General features: G+C 43.8%; 2 protein-coding genes across 4 annotated transcripts in view; both read left to right on the top strand.

The window, feature by feature from the left end:
- The window catches only part of LOC108233797 (PHD finger protein rhinoceros), a 6365-nt gene extending 2174 nt beyond the window's left edge, over window positions 1-4191 (top strand). Inside the window, exons 2-3 of one of the 3 annotated variants that reach the window (XM_017412485.3) lie at window positions 1201-1449; window positions 3341-4191. In XM_017412485.3, the coding sequence (XP_017267974.1) occupies window positions 3346-3972 (627 nt within the window). In that variant the 5' untranslated portion in view covers window positions 1201-1449; window positions 3341-3345 and the 3' untranslated portion in view covers window positions 3973-4191. Of the gene's footprint in view, window positions 1-1200; window positions 1450-3220 lie in introns of all 3 variants that reach the window. The other 2 variants (XM_017412484.3, XM_017412486.3) reach the window with 2 other exon arrangements.
- Window positions 4192-4535: 344 nt separating this feature from the next.
- On the top strand, window positions 4536-10537 carry LOC108233820 (oligodendrocyte-myelin glycoprotein-like). Its single transcript, XM_017412515.3, has 2 exons — window positions 4536-6616; window positions 7198-10537. Exons 1-2 carry the CDS (start codon window positions 6609-6611, stop codon window positions 8564-8566), a joined length of 1377 nt encoding a protein of 458 aa, XP_017268004.1. The 5' UTR covers window positions 4536-6608; the 3' UTR covers window positions 8567-10537.
- The last annotated feature ends 5847 nt before the right edge of the window (window positions 10538-16384 follow it).

Genomic DNA, 16384 nt, shown 5'->3' with positions numbered 1-16384 from the left:
GACAATGATGCAGGGTCTTCTGCGAAAAATGTTGCCAGAAGTCCAGGGCCTTTCTGAAGAAGTGGAAATACTTGTACGGTTGCTGCTTACTGTGTCTGCCTCTTCTGCTGAGGCTGAAAGAAATTTAAATGGTCTTTGGAGGTTAAAAACCTGGCTTCACAACACAATGACACAGTCTCGGCTCAACAGTGTTGCTGTGTGTCACAAAGATAAATTGGACAAACTAAATAGGAGAGAAATTACTCAGCAATTAATTGTGCCTAATGAGAGGCGCAGAATCACTCTTTCATTCAAGATCTCGGCCAAAGTACTTTACAACATCCCCTAAAACATCAGCCTTTCACATCTGCACCCAGATAATCATTTTATTATCCTTTTTTCCCCACTTTTTTTACGTTTTGATTGACATGTCTGAACAGCAGGCTGTCACCATTCCTGCCAAACAGATGCTCACAGGACACGGGAGGCTGAGGGTTTGGGTCGGTTGCCTCTTTATCGCGTCACTTCTGCTGCTGTCATCTGCAGCGATTTGCATTTTTCCTTCAAGGCCTTTTCTCTTTAACACTTGCCCTCCAAGAGTCCAGGTGCAGTGAGACAAACCGTAGAAATCAAACCACTTGGGGAAAGACAATATTTAAAAAAAAAAAAAAACAGCAATCAGCACCAGAGGAAGCAAGAAGGGGAAGTAATATGAAACAGCTTTACTTTCAAATTTTTACTTTAATTCTATTTTGCACGAGGACTAATTTTAAACGTGGCTTCTTGCGAAAGTTTCTATTTACAACTAAAAGGGTTGTGAAGTTTTCCATCCTTTCTCGGCACCTTAAAAGGTCCGGCTGAGCGTAATATTCACGCGTGCTATGACGCATAGGCCAAAATTTAAGGGACGTGTGGGCAGCTGTGACTTGATCACATGAAGGAAGTAAAAAAAAAAAAAAAAACAATAATGCGACAGATGCAGAGAAATTAACCTGTGTGGTTAAAAAAAAAAAACAAACAGCGCATTGGCTAAAATAGTTTGTTACATGTCTGCTTCTGTGAACTGGGGCCTTTACTAAAAACGAATATGGTTTAACGGTGAGCAAAAGGCATGACATCGTGAGCGCAGTGCTACATCTCAAAGAAGGTATTTCTGTTTGCAGATATATATATATATATATGTGTGTGTGTGTGTGTGTGTGCGTTTCACTTCGTTTATAGTCTCCACAGATGTTTTCACGACCATCGCACCCGAGGGCTGAAGAAAAAAAACCCACTTCCTCTTCTTAAAAATAGTCCTAAAAGGAAGAGGATTGATCGAGACGGTGAGACGAGTACGCAGCTGATTGGGACCGCTGTCACCGTCTCTCAGTTCCTCTAAAATTGCTGGACGTCTCTCATCACTTGCTGTGAGCTGCGGCTTCATTCACACCATCCTCCTGGTCTTCCTGCCAGAACGTCAACAACAAGGTGAAACTTTACTTTTACATTTATTTATTTTATTTTTTTTGCCCTAAGATAAGATTATCCACAGTCCATTTGTCTGCCTAAATTTGACTTTTGCATGTTTTCTCATCACAGCTGTGTATGTAGTGTATAGGGGAATCAATAGCAGTTTATCAGGCTGCTGTTTTAGAGGGACATGTACTGTAGAGCGCAGCATCCATTCCTGCTGACCACTTTGGAAAGCAAATTGTTTCCTCTGTTTAATCGGATATTTAAAGGTCAGCCGATGGTTTCCACACCTGTACAGATGTAAAAAAAATAAATAAATAAACTAACAGCAGGCTCAGCACAATATGCTTTATTTCTTTTTTTTCTGTCAAAATGACATTTTATCCTCATCTTTTTGTCTAAATTTCCATTTGTTTTGCAAGAAGCTATTATATCTTTATCCACTCATGCCTGCTTCTTTATTTTTTTATTTCTTTTTTTTTATTTTGTCCCTTCAGCACTACATTTAAATAAACCTCTAAACGCTAACGCTGACAGAATAAACAATCTTTGCGAGGTTGGTGTTCCCCGCGCGTCTTTGTACACAAAGGTTCAAGAAACTGTAAAATATAAAGTTTTCAAGAATTTATGTCGTGTTTGCAGTATGGGTGGAGTGCGACAGAGGAAAGTGAACAGTGCTGAAACTCCTGACAGTGGGTTGGAGGTTCCACATCAGGACTTTCACTGAACGAACAGCCGGCAAAAACCAAACGGAGCTTATCAGCTTCACGCCAGCAGTCAAGCACAGTGGTGGAAGGGTGATGATTTGTACTTGTTTTGCAGACACGGGGCATAAGTGCCCTGCAGTCATTAAGTCGACCATGAACTCCTCTGCAAACCAAAATATTTTAGAATCGAGTCTCTGATGGCTAAAACTAAACTAAAACTTCTTTCTTTTTTTTTAATTCCTCCCAGCGCAGTCTGACAGCCCAGCCTGCTATTGCGCTAATAATCTACATGTAAATAAAGCTCTAATGGTTAACCATCACAAAATAAAGGCCGTTGCTCTTCATCTATCTTTATAAACAAGAAAAAAAAACATGCAACTACACAGAAACTGCAATGTGAATTTGTAAGGGGGAAAAAAAAAGTATTGGATTCGCTGCTTAAGACAAGTACTCACGTCGTAGGAAATGAAACAGTGTTAAAACTCTTTCGAAACTGTTGTTTTGTGGTTGAGTTCTTCATTGAAAATTCGGGAGAAGCAATTTCTTGAAGCGCCAAAGGAACTTATTATAGCGTTTCGGCCCGATGCTAATGGATGATTACCACAGATGCATTAATGTGAGAAATGTCTTCAATACCGCAGCTGATAAAAGTAGGGAGGACGCGGGTGCAGCGCGGAGCGGCTTCATTAACATTGCTACGTAATTAGGACGCTTTTATTGGTAATCAGCGAAATCACTGGTGATCAACACATTCTGCTCCACAAAAATCCATGTTGTTTCTTGCGAGCAAGGCCAGGCGAATATTCTGTTTAGGCTGCAAAAAAAACCTTCTACATCTCGTCGTTACCAACTGCCTGCACACACGCGCTCACTGCTGCTGCTTGCTCTCTGTCTTCGACCGCTCCACCACCCCATCATCCACTTTTAGGCTCCGAGGTCGGTGACATCCCCATGTAGAGAGACATGATCCGGGGAGAAATGGCATTTTACAATAAAGACATTTACAAGTTTATGCTTGAGTTGTCTGACTGACTTGCATCAAACCGTTTTGCCATGATGTTTCTCTTTTTCTTTTTCAGATCTCAATATGAATGGCCTTCGATATTGTGCAGAAATCTTAGCTTTATTTCTGTTTACCCCATGGTGTGAAGCATTGTCTGTAATATCACCTCCTGAAAATGGGAATCTCACCTCTGCAGGCAACATGACACAAAATGAGTCGACCACAACACCCACTACAACTGTCCTAAGAATCACACTTTCAACCACACAACCGACCAGCAAACCGACTGCCTCAGGGTGCTCATGGTGGAGGAAGGAATGTCTTTCGGAGCTCATGGTGCAAGGCGGACTGATCGTGGCCTGCGCCTTTTTCCTGGCGACCACCTTACTGCTGACATGCAAGGTGTGCAGGCTGAGCAGGCGCGTCAGAAAGCTAAGCCGCAGCGAAGGCCTGAACAGCGGCCCTGCCTTCTCGGGCGCCAACAAGGGCGAAAGCAAGTCGAGGGCCGGAGCTAAAGAGACCGCCGTGCTGATGTCTTACGTGAGTCAAACAAACCTGGAGCTGGACAGCGCTGCCAGCGAGCAGGACGCAGGGGCGGCCAAGGAGGACGGGCAAAAAAAGGCGGAGGAGAAGAAGAAGGAGGGAGAGCCTCCCAAAGGCGAGGAGGCTCCTCCACCTGCAGCAGAAGCAGCAGCCGGATGTTCGACCTTCTCCGAGCCACAGGAGGAGGCCGCCGGCTCTGAGAGCACTCCGGCAGCTGCAGCTGCAGCTGCAGCCCCCTCCTCCCCCTGCCCCGAGGGCACAAAGGAAGCAGAGAATCAGCCTTAAACTTTCCCGTCTGTAAAATCAAAAAGTTTCACTTTCAACTTCTTTCCCCTTCTCACTCAACATGTTTGTTTTTAGCATCCTTTCATTTCCCCTAAATCAAACAAATTGTCTCTGAAATCTGTTGTTTAGTTCTCTTTCCGGATGACGGAAATGTCTCCACAATGTATTGTTCTTACTTTTGTGCCTTTAGTGACATTAAAACATATGAAACTGTGTTTATTTCTGACTGTTTTGTTTGTCTCGAGACACACATACACAAAAGAAACAAGTGATATACATGCAATAAATGTGCAGCTTTAGTTTTGGAGTTTTAAACTAATCTTGTAAAATACTACTCAGAGAGAGAGAGAGAGAGAGAGAGAGAGTAAATGGGAGAGCTGCTTGATTAGTAAGCAGAGAATGAGCCTCTTCCAAGCAATGCCACTCCACTCAGAAAGAACGTCTCTTTCACTTCAGTCAGAGCTGACAAGGCAAAAAAACAAAAAAAGCTTTTAAAAACACATTAAAAAGGCTTCTTTGTTCCAATAGGGATGTGCAGACATTTGAGCTTTAACTGGAAGAAAGTCAGTGATCTCCAACTGGCAGCCCACAGGCCAGATCTGGCCCACAGTGGGTTTATTTTCGGTCTGTGGGGTCAGAAGAAAAGCTGCAACTTTCTGTTTAAAGCACTTAAAATTTCAATTTGGTTTACCTTTCTGTTTCGAAACAAACCTTTTTTCATTATTATCCAAACTGGATATACATTAAAAAATACATACATACATAAAATGTACAAGTACACTGTATTAAATATAGCATAATATAAAACTAAACAGGCTAATTAGCTCTATATCTCGCATCACTATTTATTTTTTTCTACGTTAAAGCCTAATGTCTGCTAAAAAAAGAACAAAAAAAGACCTCTGGGTGAATTTTGTTGCTGACAGTAGCTGACTAAGGACAGTAGTTTTCTGGGTGGCAACTGTTGGCAACAAATTGATATTCAGGAGGAAGTTTCCAAAATACCTTGAGACGTTCGCGGGGCCTGCGTCAATCTCCGGCTGTCACTTTCTTCTTGCCGGACTTTTAAACATATTCGAGAAATCAGTGAGACAAATTTATTCTCAAGACTTGCCGTGGACATCTCAGTCCACCTGATCTGAATCTAGAGAGGTAGAACTGTTCTTACTGCTGATATGTACGTGATCTCTTAGCAACTTTTGGCCTATGTTATTGAGTGTATTTCCAAGGGAAAATCGGTGTATTTTACTACAATTTGGTGACTCCGACTAGTCCGCAAACAGCTGCAGCCAAGGGAGACTCTACTTTTTTATTCTCCACATCACAAGCTCTTCTGAAGCAGGAAAGAAAGAGGAGGATTTAAATGGAGTGAGTCAAAGTAGCCCTTTGCAGGGAAAGGGATGAGAATCGGCCGTAGCCACTGTCAGCGAGGACCGGGATGCGACTCAGAGCGACAACGCATCTTGTTGTGCCGCCCCTGACAGTGGAGGCGAGGGGATTGACTTGGAGGCTTCTGCTGAAAGGAGCAGTGACAGAGCGCAGGAGTTTCAGTCTAGGTGCGGCTGGCTACTGGAAGTGAGCAGGCAGACAAGACAGGAAAGTAAAACAAGAGAGAGAGAGAGAGAGAGAGAGAGAGAGGGGAGAGAGATCTGAGTGAGGAAGTACAGCAAGCACATTGCAGAAGAATGCTTTGGTGAGTCTGCATTTCCTCGGAGCAAAGCCACAGAAGAAAAGTGTGACTGTGGACCTCGGCGGACGTGGTGGCACTAATCAGAGAAGCGATGCAAGCCAGGCGACCCTTTCGATCAACTCGCGCAGCCACGAAGTGGAAGTGCAGCAATGCAGTGCAGAACGGAGTGCTGGCTGTATTGCTGATGACAGGTGGGATGCTGCAGAGGAGGAGAGCCCCCTGTAATAAATCTTGAGGCTTTGTGTGGCAGCCTCTACATTTACGCAGGGAAAATAACAACCAATTACAGCACTTCATCGATTTGCACAGGGGGTACTTTAGAGAGAGAGATGATATGGATTAGGTTGATAACTGATAGCAATCTCTCTCATCCTGAACACAAACAGCCTGTTAAAGTAAACATAAACAGCAGTTGTTGGGGGAAAGGTAAATCCTAAAAGCAGGAAAAAAAAGGGACTTGAGGATCCCCCCGACACACACCCCACACATACACACATCCTTGTGGAATTCTTGTATGCAAAGAAACCCCTCCATTATGCGCTCCATTTCTCCTTCCCAATACCTCTCCCTGCTTACACCCCCTCCACCCCCCCTCCCCTTTTACTTCCACTGCACACAGTAAATCCAGAGCCTGCAGTGCCCGATTGCGCCAACCCCAAAAGATCCCACAAGATGCATTAGTGAACTCCCGGCGTTCACAGGAGGGAAAAGGGGGCTGAACTCTACATGCCAGGGGGGGCGGAACACGTGCACCGGACAAGGGAGCTGGGGGTCAAGTTCTACAAGAGCTGCAGAGCAGGAAAACGTTTGGAAAAAAGAAAAGAAAAAAGCAAAGTCTTCACCTGCAGCAGAGCATCAGCTGGTCCCGAGCTCGAGAGCAGGAGGACAGGAGGCAGAAGAAGCTGCCGGACGGGGCTAAAAGGGAGCAGAGGACCGGAGTGATAAGATGAGAAGGTGAGTTATGAACAAATTAAAAGGCTTTTTGTTGTTGTTGTTGTTCTTTTTACACACACTTTCAGCCACACCCTGGCTCGCAAAAAAACCAAGAAACACTGCAGCTTCAGCAGCGCAGGGCTAACCCACCCCCCCAGCTGTGTCTTTGCCTGTCTTTGGAGCAGCTGATGCATGAGTCCTCTGTGGAGTCGTTAATAAAAGCCCATCTATTGGGCTAGCTTTTCCTCCTCCGAGAGCTCGGCACTGACTCCACCGGCAACCTCCGAGATGACTGAGCAAGAGTCGGCGCCGGGCAGAATCACTGCAGGGATCTGTCTTCCTTTCTGCTGGATGATGCGTCTCGGCAGAGTTTAAATGTTAATAGAAAAATGCCCGCATCATGGTGCTTTCACAGCACGGGGTTGAGTTTGCTCAGTCAGCACATTTATTTATCGGATTAATGCTGGAAATGTGCGTGTCCTGTGGTCACAGACTGCAGGCGGAAGTCTTCTTTCTCAGTGTAGCATAGAACGGAAGATGTGAGCTGTGTACAGAAACACTAACATTCTTTTCTCCTTGTGTTTTTTTTTTTTTTTTTTCAGTAGGCCCGCACTGCTGAAGCTTTGTCCTAAAGAGGCCCTTCTGGAACTTGTCCTGGTGTTGTGGCTGGGGTTGCGCGTCCTGGCCGTGTGTCCCCCCGCGTGCTCCTGCACCCACAGCCACAGAGAGGTGGATTGCTCCCTCAGGGGCCTGAAACAGCTGCCTCATGGCCTGCAGCACAACATACGCTCCCTCAACCTGTCCCGCAACCAGCTCCACGACCTGGACGGCGAGCTGGCGGCGTACACCCACCTCCGGAAGCTCGATTTGTCCCACAACAGGCTGAGCCGGCTGCCCAAAGAGCTGCCTCGCTCCCTCTGGCAGCTCCACGCCGCCTCCAACCGCATCCAGCTGCTGGACAAAAACAACACGGCCTTCCAGTGGAACCTGAAAACGCTGGACCTCTCCAACAACAATCTGCAGAGGGCCATCTTCATCAATAACACCCTGATTAATCTGAGGATGCTCAACCTCAGCTGCAATCACTTCTGGACTCTGCCCACCAACCTGCCCACACACGTGGAGACCATCGATCTGTCTCACAACCTGCTCATGAAGGTGCTGCCCGGGTCCCTGGACCGGCTGACGAAAGTGACTCACTTCTACCTTCACGCCAACCGCTTCTCCTCGCTGCCGTTTGGCGTCTTGGACAGGATGGTGTCGCTCAGGGTCATCACTCTGGGCAACAACCCCTGGGCCTGTCACCTTTACGCTGACATGGAGTACCTGCTCTCCTGGACTCAGCACACCCTGACACGAGTCCTCGGCTGCCCCTGCCACACGCAGCCTGTGTGTGGGGGGGCGCACCCCAACAGGACCGGAGGGTGGCACTTCGCCTCCTACAGCGACCCTGATCTGAGCGCCACGGCCTCGGAAGCCGTTGCCACTCCGTGGTGGTACCTGTCGGTCTCTGCTCTGCTCAGCACGCCTCAGCCCCCCCACAAGACCTCAAACACGGGCCACTCCACCTTCACGGCCACGCCCATCAGCATTTCCACCTTAACCCACCAAACCATTAATCACCAGGCTGCAACTGCCGGCCCGAATAACATCGATCAGCTCATCTCTGGCACAAAGGAAACTTCCCCGCCTGACTCTCCCCACCCCTCGGACTCGTTCTATTTCTCGGAGAAAAGCCTCATTACCGAAACATCCGAGGGGAACGGCATGGGGCTGGCCACAAATCAATTCTTTACTACAGAGAGCCCCTCCGCCCAAACAAAGAGGACGACCACTCTTCGCACAAGAAGCGTGAGGAGGCAGAACCAGTCGCTTTCCGGTGGCGTCAGAAGCAGCGGCCCGGCGCTTCCTGCCTGCTCTTTACTCCCTCTGCTTCACAACTTGGTGCTTCTGTCGCTCACAGTCTTCTGAAGAACCACGGAGATGGAACTAACGTGTGAATTTATGGCAAAAAAATAAAACTGTTGTTACTTTGAAGACATTAAAAATAAGAGAGGTTGTGAAGCATTTAGCCTTATTAGATTAAATATAGTTCAGAGACGACACTGATGCCAGCATTTTATTTTATTTTTTTAAAGTTGGTGAGCAAGAGCATGTTTACGACCCACTTGGGTTGCCTCAGTTTGTGACAGCGTTTGAAAAGTTTTTGGGAATCGAGAAAAAAACAACTGATGTGACTGTTTGTTTTGTTTTTGAAATCCATTTGTTCTTTTCACAGGGTTTTCGTTCTGACAGCTTCTCGCCCTCTTTGACATCTTTGTTCTCTTAAAATGCACCACATGTTTTAGTGCGCGAGAAGTTCAGAACGAGTTAAGGCAGCTCTGCAGCTGGACCCGTTTGTTCTCATTTGTCGTTTTGCAAATGAAGTGAGGCTCCTCTTTAAAAGATGTGTGGTAAATGATAGCACGCAGAGCCTGTTTATGTCATTCGTCGACAACTGTGCCTTCACAGACCTTTTAAAGGGATAGTTCAAAATTTTAGGTGGAGTTCTGTGGAAAGATTGGGAGCAGTTATTATCTTGCCTGTCGCAGATACCTCTTTAAATGACTTCAGTTTGGAGGAACGGAGTTTAAAGCTGATCAAATGGATGAGCTAATGACTAGTCGAGCAGGGCCGAGACCAAAGCTCTATTTCTCCGAACTTAGTTTGTTCAAAGAGCTATCTACAACAGATAAGATATTATTTGTTCATAACCTGTGCACAGAACCCCACTTTAAACTATAAGAACAAACTCTGAGACTCTTCTCTTCAGCCCCGAGTCTCTCATGTCTGTGTTTTCCGAAATTCCCTTTTTGCATTTCCACCCAGCAAACATTACATCATGTTACGTCATGTAGCAAACGCTTCCATCCGGAGCGATTTACAAGTGAGGAAAATCAGACAAGCGATAAGCACATCATGGGCGGCGGGAGGGGGGTTTGGGTTCAACATTTTGCCTAAAGGACACCTCCACACATATGGCAGGGCTGGGGATTAACCATCTTAAACCCCCTGTCTCCCAACTGGAAGGCGACCGCCCAACCGCCGAACGACAGCCTCCGCCCCAAAGAAAAGTTTTCCACTTCGACGCATCTTCAAAAACATCACTTTAAAGGATCACGAGCCCTGAGACGCTGCTGATGTTTTTGGATTTTGTCCAAATAGAGACTGTGATTACTCAAAGAACCTGAACCCAGGTTAGATTTTCACAGGAAAATGAGCCTGAAGCTCATTTGTTGTGTGCAGACATTTTTTCCAGATAAAAAACAAACCCCTTTCATGTTCCCTACGAGATAAACGCCTTTCAGTTTTTGGTAGTTTTGCGTTTAGAAGCCTGTAAAGGGCTCACTTCTTAAACACACGACCTCCTCCAGGTGCTGTATTTAATCACGTTTCACAGAGAGCGCCAACTCTTAAGAAACTAAGGAGTTTCAGCACAATAAGCAAAAAAAAAACCCTTCGTTTTACTTTGGCCATTCTGCATAAAAGCCTGATTCTACTTTTATTATGTGTGAAGAAAAAGCAGTGCTTTGGCTTGTCTAATAACCCTTTTTTTAAAAGCATCTACTTGGATGTGAAATACTGAGGTAAACGAAGCAAAAGGGAACAAAAAGAATGTAATGCAGAGAGCTCTGCACACGATGGCACTACACATTCAGCAAACAGCTTCTTATGTAACCGAGCTGCTGCTCCTCTGCAGCCTGACTCCCTTTCAAGGCCGCAAGGTGCTTTTTATTACAGCAGAACTAACCCTGCCACTTTTATTCACCCAAACGCTACATTGACTTGATTTGACTGATGTTTCCTTCCTATTCTTTAAAGACTCCTCTTAGTTCTTTTCTAAAAAAACAAAAACAAAAAAAAAAAATAGAAGATTGCCAAGTCTGACTAATTTCCACAGTTTCCCTGAATGCTTTCTTCGTTTTATCTGTTTCAACGCCATCTTTCTCTTTAGGAATCGTCTTTTCTGCAGACAGGATGTGCACGTCTGCTCTGACATGAGCACAACAGGAAGCAACGACGACTTTGCTGAGCAGAGGGCAAACAGGCGGACAACGCGTCGTCACTTTACTTAACAAACTCCAAGCGCCTGGTGCGCCCCTCCCCTCTGTATTTTGATCACATCTCAGACTTAAGTGTCCTTCATGATTCACTGACGCTCGTGAAAATTATCTGCATGGTGACTGAACGCTCCAGGAATGCAAACTTGCGGCCGTTTTGCTGCAGAGCGTTGTCGAAAAAACACCCAATTTAAGTTGTTTTTGGGTTTTTTCGTTGTTGTTGTTTTTTTTAGTCTCCCTCCTCTCTGCAAAACCTTAAGATATTCAAGTCCTGATTGCATTAAACAGCTGCGATGCACCAGCATACAGATGCTTTTTTGTTTTTTTTTTTACTTTTAATTTTACAATTTAGCAACACATTTGCATAAGGAAGCACAAATTGCCAAAATGATAAGGCGCCTTTCACAGCAGGCTGCGTTTAAAAAAAAAGAAAGAGAAACTTGTGCCAGGAAATCAGTTTTTTGTTGGTTTTTTGTTGTTGTTGTTGGATGCTTCTCTGAGATAAATCCCTGCAATGTTAAATAAAAGTTAAGCATTTATACCCTCTGATTGTTGCTGGAATTGTACCATAATTGCTTCTTTTAAACAAACAAATCAACACAGAGCTCTGTCCTGGCTCGTTTTCCACTCTTTGCTCAAGTTAGCCAAGTTTTTATGAACAGGTTAGGTGTTGTTTTGTTTTTGGGAAAGTTCAGTGAAGACAAAAGCTCGTAGACAGTTCTCACCTGATTGTTAATAAAACCTGCAAACCGCACAGAGCAGACAGAGCAGTAGACTTTTTCTGTCCCTTTTTTTGTGAAACCAAAGACAGGTGAAAAAAGAAGAACCAGTTGGACAAGGATCGGGTCAGAAGGGAAGCCCTGAAGACACGGGAGGACGTCTCCCAAACAGGAAGTCAGGTTGCAACCGAAGCAGGAATACTCTTGGCACCGAGCTGTAAACTGTAAGCTGTAAGCTGTAAGCTGTAAGCTGTAAGCGGGAGAAAAAGGCCTGCATTTTTGGTCATACACCAGTCATGATCACTATAAACTGGCCTTCTTCACTATATATATATATATATATATATATATATATATATATATAAACTTTCAGTTGTAGAGTGAAACTAAATTTATAAAAAAATACAAATTTAATAATTTAAATTGGTATTAATAATAATAATAATTTATACTAATAATTTAACAATTTAATACACTTTTTAAAAAATATCTATTGTATACAATAGTTACTAATTACTAAGATACAGGACAACTGACAAAATATGACTGGATTTTGTAAATCATGCTCCATTTTAGTTGAATTCACCTCTATATACTCTCAGTTGGTGATGTAGTTAGTAATTAAGTAATGACATTCATACTGAAATATCATTATACTTTTCATATTTCAACTGACTTAAAGTTTTGAATTATTAAGTAAACAAAAAATGATAAAGAATGCAAATATCTGGGTGCCTTGACTAAAAAAGAGCACTCAGAGCTCAAACCTCCACCAAGGCCACATTGCGAATTTAAAAAAACACGATACAGATCATAATCTGGATCAGCACCAAAATGTAAACCAGTTTTTTTGTAATGACCCCAACATTTCCTGAATATTTCCTCCAAATCTGTTCATTAGTTTTTACCTGATCTTTGCTGACAGACAGACAAACAAACCAACAGACACAACTGGAAACATGACTTCATTGGTGGAGGAAACAAAAGGGTCACATGTAGGAGCAGAGACAAGTTTCTAACAGACTGATTACCTGTGACCTTGACCTTTGACCCCATGAACCTTGAAATCAACAGTCATCATCTTTGTCCAGCTGTGCAGTTTGACACTCCCACATTACACTGTTGCAGAGTTAGAGCACTAGGTCAGCTGTGATGTTGACCTTTGACCCCATGACCTTGAAGTCAATGGTGATCAGCCTTGACCTTAGCGGTGTCCAGTTATGGATTTTACTTTTTCTTTGTTACATGGTCGCATAGTTAGAGCACAAGGTCATTTGTGACCTTGACCTTTGACCTTGAAATTATTGGTGATCACCCTCGATGTGTGAGGTGTCCAGCTGTGGAGTTTAACATTCCTGTTGTACAGCTGCAGAGTTAGAGCACGGGCTGATCTGTGACCTTGACCTTTGACTGGATCACCACCAACATTTGTTCACTTGTTCCTTATATCATGTTTGACGTATCCTGAAAATTTAATGAAAAGCTGTTCGTAACTTTCTAAGTAATCTTGTCCACAGACAGACAGACAGACAGCCTAACCTCCTTAGCGGCGGTAATGATCAGAGATGTATATTCCGTCGAATATGACACAATTTTTAAAAAGTTTTTCAACATATCCTGGTGCCGAAGGTCTCAGCTCTCTCTGCTGTTTTGTTCCTCAAAGATCTATGAGGAGATTTTGAAATGTGCAGATTTATGGACCGTGGGCTTCATGTCACAGAAGTGCGCTGGGGTTTAGAATTTGCTGGTATTTACCGGAATCCTTTCTCCTCTCTGATAGTGACATGTTTCCAAGTCCTGCTCGATCCACTACCAGCTTGTTAAATAGAAACCTTCCTTGAAACTCTCTACCTTTCAGATTGAAACATACTTTTTTTTAACAAAGAAAAGGTTAGGGGCACCTCTCAAAATGAATTAGGCTCCTTTAGGTGTTGATTCCTAAACTTGTGATGCAGAATTTTGTTGTGATGGAGGAACTGTTTACGTTCAGGACTCCGGCAGCTGTGCAGGTGGAGGAAACAGAGCGCCACCACTTCAGAGTGTGAGATATCTGAAGCGTTTTTCAAGTTCTGAGCAGAGGTTTTTCCAAGAGCTGCAAAAGATGTAACCCTAAAAATGTCAATGTCAGAATTTAAGATTTCTTGGGGTCAGGGGCACCACCAAGGGAGAACCAGGAGGAGGTAATAGGCCCCTCTAAAATTTTACTGCCCCCACTGGATTCCTTGGCCAGATAGTCTAATGTACGTAATCTGTCTGTTAGCAAAATATCTCATGAACCACTGGACAGATTTCAATAGAACCCTCAGAAAGGAATCACTGAATGAACGTCTACAACTGATTAACTTCTGGAGTCTGTGAAATTCAAGATGGCTGCCACAGCAAAGCAGTCCTAGCAACCGCAACAATGGCTATAACACTGTGAATTTAACAGGCGTTGACCTGAAACGTGGTGTGGTAGTAGCTGACAGTCCTTCCCAACACATAATTCAAGCACTAACAGATAATAAAAGATTATCCAAGTTTAAAACCTCTGGGACGAAAGGTGGCGGGCGACAGGCATTCCTTCGAGGATGGCTGGTTTCGGTTAGGAGTAGGGATTTAAGAGAGTAGGTGAGCTGTGTAGTGATTGGTTTGTTCTTAGGTAGTAATATCAACTGTAAGGTTAAAAAAAAAGGTGTTTCCTTACCATCCCACATTTTGAAATACCCTGTATATGACCGCATAGAAGGTACTGAAATTCTGCTATGGCTTTTGGTTTTGGTTTTGGTGCACCACCACTTTTTGAACTTCCCAGAGGTTCCCAAACTACTGCATTATGTTGCTTTCCTTTTTTTTTTTTTTTTTTTGTACCGAAACACAACAATGCACTAGTAGTGCGTAAACTATTTGTGTCGTTTAGCGCACACTACCTTGTCCCTTATCTGTTCACAAATCAGACCGAGCGAAGTTCTGACGAGGGCCCAAAACTTTTGCATGCCACACTGCATGTATATATTTATGTTTCAGCCTCCCCCTGGCTGTGTGGAACCTTAAAACATCTCCTCCAAGTGCTTTAGGTGCCAGCGAGGCGGCCTGCGAGCCAATTATTTTCTCTGTAGACAGCACAAAGTAATGTCAGCTTTCTCCTCTGGCTTCTCCTAATAACTGACAAGGTGTAAGAGGGCGAGCATCATTTACTGCTGCCATGCCTCCCCTCTTCATCTCTCCACCCGAGCTTGTTTGGACCGAGTTTCCCCTCTTACACGCAGCCACATTCAATAAGCCTCGCACTCTCTTTTTTTTTCCTTCTTCTTCTTCTTCTTCTTCTTTTTTTTTACTGCCCTCTTGTGTTCTCGGACATTTAATTTCTCCTCGCTTTTATGTGTCGCCGTGCTCAGGCAGAAAGGCTGTTTTGCACGGCATTAATAAAGCACGCAATCATTGTGTACGAGGAGATTTCACTTTCGACGTCTGTGTTGCCGAAAGGTCAATTTGCTTCTGGTTTTTTTTTTTTTTTGTGTTTTTTTTTTTTGGAGCAGACAAAGCTGTCTCCCCGGCTGAGTTTGTTAGAGTTTACCCTGGAGCTGCACGTCTTCTCTGAGGCTTAGTACGACAAAAGAAAAAAGAAGAGAAAAGGGTCCATAAAGCAGCTCAGCACTTTAGCTCATTCCACTGCAATCTGAGGAATACACAGTCCCCAGCCTGAGTAAGACAGGTCACAGTGCCACCGGGAACCCGGTGAACCTGGAGCGCGTACACGCAGCTCAGAAAATACTACAGGAAACTTAGCACTCTGAGGCTCATGAAGGTAGACAAAGACATGCAGGCATGTAATCAGCGCTTCTGCTTATGAATAAACATGCTCTAAGTGCCCTCTGGTGGTGACATTGTTGCTTTTCATTAAAGGTTACAGTCAGAAAGCCCTGCAACTCTTCCGTTTGCTGCAATGACAGGACATTTCAGGCTTGACGTGACGCCTGTGTTAAAGATTCCAGCTGGAATGATACACAGAGACTAAAAGTGGTGTTTTTTTTTTATTTATTTATTTAGGTCTTTTGAAATATATATTTTTCTCCCACAGAACCACACAAAAGCACCAAATAATGAAACAATTAAAAGCCTAGAATTCCTGGAAGGAATACATACCGCCCGCCACCCTTTATGCCAGACTTTTAAACTCAGATCATCTTATGTTGAGAAATGACAGAGCTGAAGCTGTTTTGGTCAAACATTTAAATTTCATTTATGGCAGTCTCATGTGATATTGTGAGATCTGTTAACGCTTTCTGATGGAAGTCAGTCTCTGCTACTTCCACTCCAAATGTTTGCTCAATATTTGCAAAACTGACTGAGTTATAGCCAAATTTGCATTAAGTAATGTTGATTAGCTGTGGCGGCCGTCTTGAATTAGACTGACTCCAATAGTTAATCAGTTGTAGATGTATATTTAATCATAGCTTTCTGAAAGTTTCATTGAAATCTGTGCCGGGGTTCATGAGATATTTTGTTAACAGACAAACAGGGGTGACTCCAACAGCTAATGCTAAAGTTTTAGGCAAAGATCTTGTGCAATACATAGCACCTGACGTGGACATTGTGAATGACTCTCAGCTACAACTGTGCCAAATTTCTACACAATATCTGAAAAACTGACAGAGCTATAGCTATTTTTGTGTTCGCTATGTTCAGTTGACTGTGGTGGCCATTTTGAATCGGGATGATTCCAAAAGTTAATTAGTTGTAGATGTATATCCAATGATTTCTCCCTGAAACTTTCATTAAAATCCATCCAGTGGCTCATGAGATATTTTGCTAACAGACTGATTTGAATAGAAATACCTAATGAGAAAAACAATAACTAAGATCCTATGTGATTTGTTAGTGCCCAGAGTATGTGTTGAGGATAAGTCTCAACTAATGCTACTCCAAATTTTAGCTGAATATTTGAAAAATTGACAGAGTTTTTGCCATTTTTGTGTGTGTGTGTGTGG

The sequence above is a fragment of the Kryptolebias marmoratus genome, linkage group LG13, assembly GCF_001649575.2.
Source record: "Kryptolebias marmoratus isolate JLee-2015 linkage group LG13, ASM164957v2, whole genome shotgun sequence".
Taxonomy (NCBI): Eukaryota; Metazoa; Chordata; class Actinopteri; order Cyprinodontiformes; family Rivulidae; genus Kryptolebias; species Kryptolebias marmoratus.
The sequence above is the reverse complement of the archived record's forward strand: the minus strand, read 5'-3'. Positions and strand labels throughout refer to the sequence as shown.